General features: G+C 44.0%; 1 protein-coding gene across 5 annotated transcripts in view; it reads left to right on the forward strand.

Moving 5' to 3' along the window:
• Window positions 1–13,132, forward strand: part of GPR176 (G protein-coupled receptor 176) — a 112,978-nt gene that overhangs the window by 86,193 nt on the left and 13,653 nt on the right. The window contains exon 1 of one of the 5 annotated variants that reach the window (XM_084775583.1): window positions 2,841–2,894. The exons of the other annotated variants lie outside the window; for them this stretch is intronic. Within the exon in view, the coding sequence (XP_084631709.1) occupies window positions 2,849–2,894 (46 nt within the window). The 5' untranslated portion in view covers window positions 2,841–2,848. Of the gene's footprint in view, window positions 1–2,840; window positions 2,895–13,132 lie in introns of those variants that run through there. 5 annotated transcript variants of the gene reach the window in all.

The following is a 13,132-nucleotide window of genomic DNA, read 5'->3' on the forward strand; positions in this document are numbered from 1 at the left end:
CCTCATGTCACATCACCAGTTTCACCTCCACATCACAGGACCTTATTTGCACTGCCACATCATAGGACTTACATGACATCTCCTTATTGCCACTTCCCAGTACTTCCTTGCCACTGCATAGATTCTGTCATCTCATCGGCCACTCTGTCATTTTACAACTCCTCTGTGTTATACTGCAGGCCCTCAATGCCACCTCAGTCCTCATGGTGAACTAATAATTACTCATATCACAGAGGTACCACTGTCACCTCATAGGCCCTCGCTGTCATCTCAGAGACAAAAGGCTACTTCACAGGCCTCACTGTCACCACACAGGCCACAGTGCCACTTCATGTGTCTCCCTGTTACCTTACAGGCCCTTACTTTCACCTCACAGGTCCATCAGAGGCCCTTACTGTCACCTCACAGCCCACAATAATATCTCAAAGGCATCACCGTCACCTCTTAGGCCCTCACTTAACAGGTCACACCACGCTGCCACCCAACATGGCACACTGCCATCTCGCAAGATTCATTTTCACCTCACAGGCTTCAGTGCCACCTTGCAGGTCAACAGTGCTACCCTAGAGGCATCCCTGCCTTGTCACAGCCCTCACTTAGACCTTAATTGCTACTGAATATGCCTCACTACCGTCTCACAGGCCTTCACTGTCACATCACCAGCCTCACTGTCATGGCACCAGCGTCACTGACCTCACAGGGCTAACTGCCACCCCGTAGCTGCAGCTGATTTATGCACCTTGGTGATGGCTTTGTGCTGTTTCAGATAGCCTTTTGGCAGGACAGATCACCTTTTGCCAGCGAGGTAACTACATTTCCTGGTTTCACTTATTGGCCTGGGTGAGAAGAAATCAAGCCCGTAAACTTGTGTCAAGGACTCTAAATTGTTTGGGGGGTTTTAGCGCTCATGTACAGCCCTTAGAGAGTTGGAGATTCACTCTCAAGAGTTGTCAGGGCTATATGTGGGAGAAAAAATATCAAGGAATTTTGTTTTCATCCTTCATAGAGGAAGAATGTGATTCAGCGTAATTCTCTGAAGAAACAATGACTGTGTGGTCATACAGCAAACGCTGTGATATGGTTCATGACTTCCGGGGCCCAGCCCCACTAATTCACCGTTAGATCATGATCACCGAAAGTCACCTGACACAACAGTTATTTAGCACTCACTGTGAGTGAGGAGGAGCCTGGCACTTTTTAATATATCGTTTCATTAAATACAATGGCCCTTCAAGGCCTTCAAGCTATCACCCTCCTTCTATGGGTGAGGGAAACAAGGCAGAGTCTGCACTAGTGGTTGAAGGAGTGGACCTCACTACATAGCAACTTAAAGCAGCCAACGCGTGTCATCTCTCACCACTGCGGAAGGTCAGGGATTTGGTTGCAGTTTGGCCAGGTGCTCCTGGTCTCTCATAAAATCATAGTCCAGATGCTGACCAGAGATGCAGGCACAGGAAGCCTCAAGCAGGCATGGGAGGCCCCCTCAGGCTCTTCCACATGGCTTTGTTTCCTCACTGTGTGGACCTCTTCACCAGATTCCTTGGGTTTCCTTGGAGACTACAGCTGGCTTTCCTCAGGGCAAGTGACTCAAAAGGGAGGAGAGCAGCATGTTTGTCTTCTGAGACCTAGCCTTGGGAGTGTCGTTGGCACTTCTGCCATGTCCTATTTATGCTTGTTGGCCCTGTGTGTTGTGAGAGAGGCCCACACAGGGACGTGTGTGTGTGTGTGTGTGTGTGTGTGTGTGTGTGTGTGTATCATTGATTATCTTTAAATTACTTATTAATCTATTAATAATTAATTGTTATAATGCAAATGTTAGTTCATTTTTCAGGTTACAAAAGTAGATGTCATAATTACAGCCTTGTCTATATAAGAATAGTTCTAACTATTTAAAAGTTATACAAGCTGGTGTGGTGGTGCATGCTTTTAATCCCAGCACTCAGGAGGTAGAGGCAGGCAGATTGACGTGAGTTCAAAGCCAGCCTGGTCTACAAAGTGAGTCCAGGACAGCCAGGAGTACACACAGAGAAACCCTGTCTTGAAAAAAAAAGTTAGCTGGGTATGGTGGCAGACTTTTAATCCCAGCCCTCTGGAGACAGAGGCAGGAGGATCTCTGAGTCCAAGGCTAGCCTGATCTACAGAGCTAATTCCAGAACATCCAGGGCTACACATAGAAACCATGTCTTAAGAACAAAACAAAACAAACCTGTTATAGAGAGTATGGAGAAAGGCCTTCTCAGTGTTTCAATTGTTTTTGTTAATTATGTGCAGCCTTTGAGGTTGCTCATAACGGAAAGGGCAGTGTTTGGACATTTTTATGGTTGCTGAAAAAGCTATAATTTTACAAAATTCAAAATAGAAATAAGCTCACTGTAAGTAGAATTTAATATGTAAGTTTTGACCATTACTACATAAAGATACGGTTTAAATGTTAGCTCCACACCCTTCTGCTAGATTTCAATAGTATATTAGAAATAGTGTGTGTGGTTTTTGTCAAGAATAAATTACTAGTTTTAAAATTAAGTGATATGAAACATTAATTTTGGTTGCAGCAAAGAAACAAAAGAGGTCTAGTTAACTTTAAAATGTTTAAACATTGCAAAGATTTTAAAGTTTAACTAAAAACTTCCTCTTCAGAATTTAAGACATAAAGTGAATGAGTTTGGTTTTGGGTTTTTTTTTTTTTTTTTTTTTTTTTTTGTATTTTATTGTAAAGATCTGTTCTCTATTTTCTATTTAAAACAATGAATGAGTCATGTCACAGGAACATGTTATCCGCTTGCCCAAGGCCACGTAGAAGAACAAATCACAAATGTCAATATTTTTAACTTCACAGATTCCACAGTTGATGGTGAAAAACTCAAGAGGGGAGATTATTCAGTTGGCGGAGGCAGGTAGTATACAGGGGTCTTTGGGTCAAAGTTTATATGGAAGACCTAGTTAAGGGTGTCACAAGGAGACAGTAGTGACGTGGTTTTCAACTTTGCTCTTGTGCCCTTGTCACTAAGTTAGGCTTATCACTGACATTTTACCCCCATAGGTTCTTGAATAAGTTGAGACATATAATGGAGACACGTATGAATGAAATAAAAAGACCTTGAACTCTCATTCTTGGAACACAGCTGACAGTCTTGGCCACTTGGCACGTCTACTTGTTGACTGAGACTCAAACCCTAAAAATAGGCTCCAAGGTTAGGAGATAGGAAGCCAAAGTTTACCCAGTTGATCACATGTCTCAGTCTTATCTTTGCTCTTGGATTGTTCCCTCTCTCTCTCTCTCTCTCTCTCTCTCTCTCTCTCTCTCTCTCTCTCTCTCTCTCTGTGTGTGTGTGTGTGTGTGTGTGTGTGTGTGTCTAAGCTAGAGGACAACCTCACATGTCATTCTCAGGAGCCATCAGCTTAGTTTTTGATATAACTCTCTGGAACTGGACTTACAGACAGCTGTGAGCTTCAGAATAGATGCTGGGAATGGAAGAGCAGCTAGTGCTCTTAAGCATTGAGCCATCTTTCCAGCCCCCTGGGATAGCTTTTTGAAGTCAGTTCAGGTTAGAGACTAAGAGGATGGTCTCTCACTGGCCTTGACTTGCCAAGTAGTCCTGGCCTGCTGGCCAGTGAGCCCCATGGATCTGCCTGACTCTTTCTCAGTGCTTGTATTACAAGTGGGCATCACTGGGCCTGGCTTCTGTATGTGGACTTGGAGGGTCAAACTCAGGTCTCCTCTACAACCCTGGATTTATACATTTATGACTCCCATTGAACCTTTTATTTTTACTACCTCGTTAACTAACCCTGAGAACATTTTCCATATCTCTAGTTGGTTAGCTCATTTTATAAGGAAATATGTCATGAGAAAACTTAATATGGGAAAAGACTGCGTGTGTGTGTGTGTGTGTGTGTGTGTGTGTGTGTGTGTGTGTGTATGCAATTCACATATGTGTCAGAGTAGTTATGTAAACCTAAACTGAACTGAGCTCAAAAGCTATCCTAGAGGGCTGGTGAGATGGCTCCATGGCTAAGAGCATTAGCTACTCTTCCAGAGGACCTTGGTTCAATTCCCAGCACCCATATGGCAGCTTACAATGGTCTGTAACTCCAGTTCCAGGGGATCAGAAGTCCCCTTCTGACCTCTGTGGGCACATACATGCATGAAAAACACCAGTACACATGAAATTGAAGGAATTAGGAAGCTATCTTAGATACTTAAAACTATATTACCAATGTCAACTGAAAACTTTCACTACAAAACCAACCTAGTAACCAAAAGGCTTCACTTCCCTCCAAAGGGCTGTGGTATACGAAACCCCAGAGGTAAGCAACCGAGCAGGCTGGGTTCACGTTGAGTTAGTTCTGAGGCACATGTTTACTATTATTTTGGAATGTTCCTTACATGGAAGAACACATGTGAGGCATGTAGAAAGTGAACATTAGCACTGTTAAGGGCAACAATCTAGACAGGCTGCAACTTGGAAAAGGTGTTCCCAGGAATAAAAACAAATCATTTATCTTAAGGCAATGTAGCTTCAGCACAGACGAGTTTCTGGGGATTGTATAATGGAGTGTCCTCATTCACATAAACTTCTTTCCACTCTACTCAACTACTCACTGGATCCTGAAAAAAATAAAAATAAACTAAAATAAAAGGAAGCCAGTGCTTACAGGCTTCCACACAATGGTGTTGGGAGCAGACGGCGGTGCCAAGCTTTGTTGAGGAAGTATTTCCATTGATCTTTATGGTTCTCTTGGTTAACAAAGGAAACTGTAGACAGGGATTGGTAGGTTGCTTGGCCATAAACTGATTGGCGATTTAATATATTGACCTGGAACTCACTGGAAATCAATATCTCAAACACACCATCAGGGCGCCCAACCCCGTAACATCGTTTCCGTTCCATATTGGAGCGGCCTTGTCAGATGCAGCCTGATGAGGTCTTGTCTTTTTGTTCCAGTAAATAGTGCCAAATTCCCCAGCAGCTATTCATGTCTGATCTACTTATATTTTAAAAACCACAGACTTGGTCATCAGGGGAGCCCAAAATAGTCTTTCCCAGCAGGGCCACGTCACGACACATCTGACTCCTTGGAGAGGAAGGGGATAGGGAGGAGGGAGAGAGAAAAGAGGAGTGAAGGGAGGAGGAGGAAGAGGAGGAGGAAGAGAAGAGATAGGTATATCTGTGTGAGTTAGGGATCAGCCTGGTCTACATAGTAAAACAACAGTGTAGAGTAGAGCAAGACCTAAGCCACCAAAACCAAAGCAATAGCATCAAACATGCCAACAAATAAAACTTGCTTTTGTCATCTGGACTCTTGGAAGTGCTCTGATTTTCCTGCCGTTGGCTATTGTAAAGGCAGATGACCATCCTGTGGCCTTAGGGTGCTTTTCTTCCCAGTCAGCTTGACCATTGGCAAACACCCCTCTCCTCTCTCTAAGGCTTGTCTAGTTGCCTCTGGAAACAAGGGAGATACAGATGGCTCATCTGGATCACCTCTGTCCATACCCATGCAGCAAACCTCTCTGGTGCGACACGCCACTGGCTCATGTGAAGGAACGTCAGAAAGCTCTTTATGGGGAGAAATAGTGACTTTATATGTTGTAGCATGTCACTAGTCATTGCACATATGGTGGCTTTCATTTCCTTACTTGGATAGCTGAAAAGAATGAGCCCATGCTCTCTCCTTAGTCATGCTATCTGCATATTTGAGCCTTTATAAGAGTCATGTCAATGGTAGGTGAATGGGAAGTGTAGCTTAGTGGGAGGGAAGAGCTCCTGAATTTGATCTTATTTGCTTTATCCATATACTTGGTGACACTGATTGTTCCATGATAGCCAGGCTTTCATGAACCCTTCAGGTAGGAAATCACTCTCTCCTAGGATAGAAAATATTTCTCTCTGCCTTTTGTTTTGTAATGGGAAAAATAAGAGGTCATATTTTCTCATTTCTGCCTTAAACAGGCTAATAATGTTTCGTGCTGGGTTTATTTTAAAATTGTAGGAAAATTACATGACAAATAACTATAATATTCAAATCAACGAATATGGGAAGGAAAATGTGGGAGCTGGAAGCCAATTATTCACGAAATGCTAAAATGTTAGGTAAGCTCTCCTGTGTTTATCTGCATCTCTATGGCCACCATCATCATGATTCTTGGATTCTTAGAAAATGATACAAAGAAAGGGAACCTTTTGTTCAGTTTTCAGCAAGGAGGATTCAGGCACAGAAAGCCCGAGTTGCCTTAAATAGCTCATGGGAAGTGCTCGTCCACAATGCCGCTCAGCATGAGGAGCCGGGTAGAACAGAAATGTTTCTCCTGATTGGTTTGTTCTCAGTGCTTCGCCCTCCTTTTCTTTCTGTCCCTTAGCCCTCGTGCAGCAGCATCTGTTACAACTGGAGGGAAAAACAGAAGAGGAAAAAAAGAGAAAGAAAGGTGCTAGTAGTTGCCTTAAGAAATTAGCTTGCCCTTTGTTTGTTTGCGTGTGCTTGCTGGCTTTATTTTGAACCTGTAGGAAAATTGCATGACAAATCACTCTATGAGTAGTGTGTATGAACGGACACATGGCGTGGGTCGGAGCACTTGTTCCACAGAGAGCTTCTGGAGGTCAAAGGGCAACCTCATGGAGTCAGTTCTGTCCTTTCACCTTGATGTGGGTTCTGGGATTGAGCTCGGGCTGCCCAGCTTTTACAGCAAGCCCCGTTTCTACTGAGCCATCTCAATGCCATGCCTTGCTTTTTAAATAGTGTTGTTTCTTTCCACCGAACGTCCCTTTGTTACAGGCACATACTTGCCAGGTGCCTTACTTATCAGGCTCTGTGTACATTAGCAGTGTGCCAGGCCACCCTGTCACTTGCTTTATACTTCTCTCCTTCCAGAGAAGCTTTGACTCCTAGTGTTCTGAGCAGTTATTCCAGGTTCCTAGTTTGAGTGTCCTCATGGGGCTGTGTGCTGTAAGCTATCCCTTCAGGGATGCTTGCGTTCTAGCCTTGACATCTCTCTCAACTTCGGATCTGTCACTCCCTTCCAGAGCCTTCCATGCCCTGACCATCTGGCCCTGTCCTCGATCTGACCCCCTCCAGCTCTCAATCCCATCTGTTGCTCTGGTTCTCTCAGCAACTCATTCTGGGACCATCCGTCTCCTCCCTGCGGGTACAGGAGAAAGTGCTGAAGGGCACGGAGAAGGTGTGCTAGGGGGAGGCGACCTTCCTAGCCATGGGAGAATGGCCTCAAAGCTGTTAGCATTTCCTGGCTCCTCAACCTTCCATCTTTCCTGTTCTTCCAGCCTCCCCTCCCAGACTCAGCCAGGAAAAAGTAATGGAATTTGAACTTTTAATTAATGTCACTGTCAGATTGGTCCAGATCACAGGGGGCAACGCTCCCATTCCAAACCTCGCCCTTCTAACTCCCCAGCGGCGTGGGACCCAGGGGACTGAAGCGGAGCGTGCTTGCTTGCTTTTCTTAGCCCTCTAATTATCTTACCCTCGAGGCCCTTGGAAATAGTTCCAGCATGATTTTTTTTTCCTTTCCGACTGCGTAATTATAGTTACTGGAAGAAAGGGAGTGAGAGTGCAGTGTGGGAGCATCGCGTGTGCACTAATTACAGTATAACGCTGTGTGTCATTGTTGAACGTATCTCTCCAGCCAGCTCTAACAGTGTGTTGACAGTGGGAGGTAGTAAACACTGAGCTGATTGTCTGGAGGCCACTGCCATCAGTGAGTGTCCTTACAAAGCCAAGAATACAGAGAAAACAAGCTGATGAGTCTGATAAAGTCACAGGAAACTTCAAGTTTTATTTATTTAGGTTTTTATTAGGCAACTCTTAATTGTAAAAATGTGCTTGGCTCAAAGGCTGGGTGGGATGCTTTAATCCCAGCACTCAGGAGGCGGAGGTGGATCTCTGTGAGTTCAAGGCCAACCTGGTCTACAGAGTGAATTCCAGGACAGCCATGGCTTTGTAGAGAGAACCTGTCTCAAAAAGCCAAAAACAAAACAAAACAAAAAAAAAACAAAACAAAAAAAACCAAAAACAAAACCCAAAAAAAAATCACCCAACCAAACAAAAGTGCTTGGAGTAATGAAGGTGAATGGAATTATAATGTAAGGCTTTTGATGTTTATTTATTTATCTGGTGGGTGTGAGCGAGTGTATGTATGTATGTAGGTGAGTGTGGATATGTGCATGTATGTGTGCACCCTGCATGTGGGGGCCAGCAGAGGCTGTTGGGTGTCCTCCTTTTTCACTCTCTGCTTTATTCCTTTAAGGCAGGGTCTCTCCCTGAATCTGACATTTTTTGTTCTCCCCCAGTCCTCTGTTCTGGGTTTTCAGGGATGTGCAAGCCCATGTCCCCGCTTCTTACTGGCTTCTGGGATTCCCAACTCTGGTCCTCAGGCTTGGATTTTATTGGTGTGTGACTGGGCATGGTTCTCTGAAGGAACACTTGTCTCTTCAAAGAGCTCTTTCTGAGATGGCCTGTGTGGTAGATACCTAGGATCATGAGCTAGTTCAGCTCTCTGCAGTCAGCTTGCCTCTTTGCATGCCTGATCATGGAGAAAGCCAGCCTACTTGGTTCCTTCTTACTAGAAGCATTCTCCCCACACCCATTGCTTTAATATAGTTTCTGTAGCTATTGGAAGGTTTATTTGGTGCACAGCTGTAATGGTTGGACATCTGGGAGCACAACACTGACATCTGTTCAGCTTCTGGCAAGGCTTTCATGAGGCGTCAGTTCAGGGTAAAGAGTGGAAGGGAAGCAGGTGTGAGGGAGAGGTGAGGCATCAGGCTCAGTTTATACCTTCTTCTTCTTCTTCTCCTCCTCCTCCTCCTCCTCCTCCTCCTCCTCCTCCTCCTCCTCCTTCTTCTTCTTCTTTTGGTTTTTCGAGAAAGGGCTTCTCTGGGTAGCCTTGGCTGAACTCACTTTGTAGACTAGGCTGGCCTCAAACTCATAGAGTTTCGCCTGCCTCTGCCTCCAGAGTGCTGGCATTAAAGGCATGCACCACCATGCCTGGCTTGCATTTCTTCTTCTTCTTAAGGAAACAATCAACTCATAAAGGCCTCTGCACTTCTCAATGCTGTTAAGTTGTCAAGTAACCCTTAACATAATTTCTGGTGCAGATAGACTGTTTAATTTACAGCGCCTATGAAAGGAAAATGGAACACAAGGTCATTAAAGGCTCTTGCTACCATCATGGTTAGACAGGGCAGGTGACTCTGGGGTTCCCACCATAGCTTTTCAAGGAATAACATGCTTTCCAGGGAGGCTGCAGCCAGTATGAGAGACCAGAGAATAAGGTATTAGTGAACCATGAACATTTTTTAGTTTAGACTAGTTTATAGTTTTGACTTTTTTCTTACTATGCTAATTTGTATATTGGGAGACTCGAGGGACCATTTGAGGGCCTTTGGCTGAGAAAGTCAGGACTGTGGCTACTGCCATCTTGATGGCATACAGTTTGCCTTTCCATTTGGACACCATTGCTGCTAGAACCTCTGTGCTTGTTGTGGTCTTACCTGAAGCTCTTTGTATGGCCTGATGGGAGATGAGCAGACAAAGCCATTACTAGAGTCCCCTTTTTATTCTTAAGAATTACAGCAGTGAATCTCGTTGATACTTTACCTGAATTATTCATTGAGAAGGAGTGCTCCAAGAAGCTATCCAAGACTAAATTGGAAAGCTGCCTTTCATTCAAAGTGATGACTTAAAATCCACCATGAATTTTAATATACTCTCCGTGCAGCTCTCTCCTGCTAATTCAATTCTTGCTTAATTTGAACTCCCTGAATCTTTCTTAAGTGGAAGAGCACCTGAATCAAATTAATTGTAGCTGAAATAACATAATTTTCTCATGATGATAGCAATGGGCTTAGGCAGTGTAGGGCAGATATTAGACAGTTTAATCACAGGTTATAGCAAATTGACACTTCGTTAGTGAGGAAAGGGTCCACATTTTGAGTGAGGGGAATAAAATGAATTGTGTTGGAAGCCACCGGGCCTACCTGTCTGACTATGAGCTCGTCCTCCCCCATGTCCTTGCTGCTCATCACAATTCTACCAACACCAACAGCACAAGGCCCACTGATCACCTCGCCAGTGGCGGCCATCTGGGTAGCTGGGAGATTATCTGCATTAAGGAGGGAAAGATTTCTTTAAAAGACCAGAGTGGGCCGGGCGTGGTGGCGCCCGCCTTTAATCCCAGCACTCGGGAGGCAGAGGCAGACGGATTGCTGTGAGTTCCAGGCCAGCCTGGTCTACAGAGTGAGTCCAGGATAGTCAAGGCTACACAGAGAAACCCTGTCTCAAAAAACCAAAACAAAAAACAAACAAACAAACAAACAACAACAACAACAAAAAGACCAGAGTGAAGTGGAATCTCTAAGCCTTCCTTGGGTGATGTGTACCTTGAAAAGCTCAGCCTCTGGGTTCGAGGCCCCGGCTCCTCTGCATTGCCCCGAGGGTCACTCAGCTCAGTCTGGCATTCAGAATTTAAGGGCCATTCTCTTCTCTGTGGCAAGGAAGTATTTCCCTCCTGTTTTGTCTTTTCCTCAACTGTCCCTTTTTTGTTCAGTCTCCGTTCCTGATGAAAGAAAGTTTCCTTTGAGGATTTGGGTTAAGCCATACATGTAAAGAGTTCAAAGGAAAGTATGCATTTGAATCTTAATTTTGTGCTGGTTTCCACGGGTCTCCTTTAAAATGTTAGTGTTTAAGGTGTAGCTGATGTGATGGTATTGGACGAGGGGCTTCAAAAGTAGGTTAGACCATGAGGGCTGCTCCCACCTGACTGGGATCGTGGCTCTTATAAAAGAGGCTCACACAGTGATAGGCTCACTTGCCCTCCCACTTGCCACCACCACACCCATCACCTCCAGAGGATACAGCCATTTTGAGGACGAGGCAGCCCTGGCTGGACAACCAGCTGATGTATGTCTTGATCCTGCATGTCTATACTTCACAATAAGAAAGAAACATGGTTTTGCTTAGAGAGAGAGAGAGAGAGAGAGAGAGAGAGAGAGAGAGAGAGAGAGAGAATGTACAAATGCCATAGTTGATATGTGGAACTTGGAGGATAACTTTCAGGAATCAGCTCTTTCCTTCTGCCATGAGATTACTAGATTGAGCTTAGAGCCTCAAGGGTCTCCTCCTTAGGCACACCAGTGCACTTGCTCTTCATCACGAAGAAAGAAGAATTTCAGGAGGACCACTCAGAGAGAGAGGCAAACATCATGAGTTTATTGATTAAACCGAAAGACAAGATGCTCTTGCACAGAGTGGAGCGTGAGCATTAGGAGAGAGGTGCACTCAAGTGGCTCAGAAGTAGCTGCTTGTGTGATTTGGGGCCTTTGAAATGCCCTTGGGAGGCAGTAGGGAGAGACTGTGCTGCTATACTCAGCCACGGATGTCTGTCCTGACACAGAGACCTTATTTTTGGTACCTTGTGCAAGCTTGCAAGTGAAGAAGGCAGGACCATTAAAGACAAAAGCGTTGGGCAAATAAGATCCTTCTTCTGAAGAGGTTGGACTTAAGACTCAGTTCCAGAGTTTATAACGGCCTCATTTGTGATGGTTCTCAGAACAGGCAGCACAGCGCATGTGCAGGAGTTCTGGCTAACCATGCTGAAATTCCTGCCGTCAGGCAGTGGCAGGTGGAAATCATAACTAGCAGAGTGGTGGTATGCAGGGGTGGAGGGGTGAGGGGGGTGGGGGTGGGTGGGGGCGTGCTCCTTTCTCATGCCCTCTTTCTTTCCTAACTAGCTATCTTGCCTCAGTGCTTTTGTTGCAGCAGTAGAAAGGACCAAGACAGGTTTTAGGATTATTTCATTTCGCTAGAACACTGCAACATTGGGTAATAAGCAAAGGGGCAGCCAGGTAACATCTCTTAATAAAAGATATTATGCAATATTGAAAAGTTGGGTTATTTATTTATTTATTTTTCACCAGTGGTGATGGGGATTGATTGAATGTTTTCAGCAAGACCAGTCAACTTACCTTTGCATCTCTGCACTTTATTTATTTATTGTTTTTCAAGACAGGGTTTCTCTGTGTAGACCAGGCTGGCCTCGAACTCACAAAGATCCGCCTGCCTCTGCCTCTCCAGTGCTGGGATTAAAGGCGTGTGCCACCACGCCCGGCTACATCTCTACACTTTAAAATGGGTCATGCTGAGCCCCATTCTTTTTCCGTCTTCTGGCAGTATGTGTTGGATTATTTATGCATTTATTGTTAAGCAAATAAGCAACCTGAAGAAGAAAATATCAGTGTTATAAAGAACCCTCATAGAATCATACCTAAAGAAAAGAAAATGGAGCAGTGTCCTTGGTGGTGTTTTGACTTTCTAGTGATGGGGTTATGAAAAGACTACATTTCCCTCATTTTTATTAAAATTCTTGATTGCTCATCTTGTGAGAAAACAGAGGACTTCCTGCTACCTGTGCAAAGCTAATGGATAATGGTGGGTTTTGTTTTGATTTGTTGTTTGTTTTTTTTTTTTTTTTGAGACAAGAGTTTTACTGTGTAGCCTTGCCTGCCCTGGAATTTGCTTTGTAGGCCAGGCTGGCCTCAGACTCACAGAGATCCACCTGCCTCTGCCTCTCGAGTGCTGGGTTTAAAGGTGTGTAGTATTACCATTGGGGTGCATAAAGGTATTTTTAAAAGTTTCTTTTTAAACAGAATAATTAGATATCCTTATAATTGTTTTATTATTTATAATATACCCTTGGCTAGATGACATTTTTGTCTCCCTGCCCCTCTCTGCCCAGGAGCTCTTGAAATGGCTTTCTGCTTTCCCAAAGGACCTGAGTTTAGTTTCCAGCATTCACTTCAGGTGACTTACAATTGTTTGAACTCCAGCTCCAAGGGGTTCAATGCTGTCTTCTGGCCTCCACTGATACGTTATATATATGTTGCAGAAATATAAATTAAATGCAGAGAAAATATACATAAACAAAATAAAATAAACATAACATTATATATTTATTGTTTATATACTTATACATAATTTATATTTTTATTTTGCTATTTAATATATTTATAAAATATATTAATAAAATAAAAATAAATAAAATCCTTTTTTAAAAAAAGACCATTTGAACAAACCATAAGGAGGACCAGTAGGCCCAACAAATGAGAAAGCTAAGGCTTCCAGAACC

This window comes from Acomys minous, assembly GCF_964271855.1.
Source record: "Acomys minous genome assembly, chromosome: 3".
In the NCBI taxonomy this organism is placed as follows: domain Eukaryota; kingdom Metazoa; phylum Chordata; class Mammalia; order Rodentia; family Muridae; genus Acomys; species Acomys minous.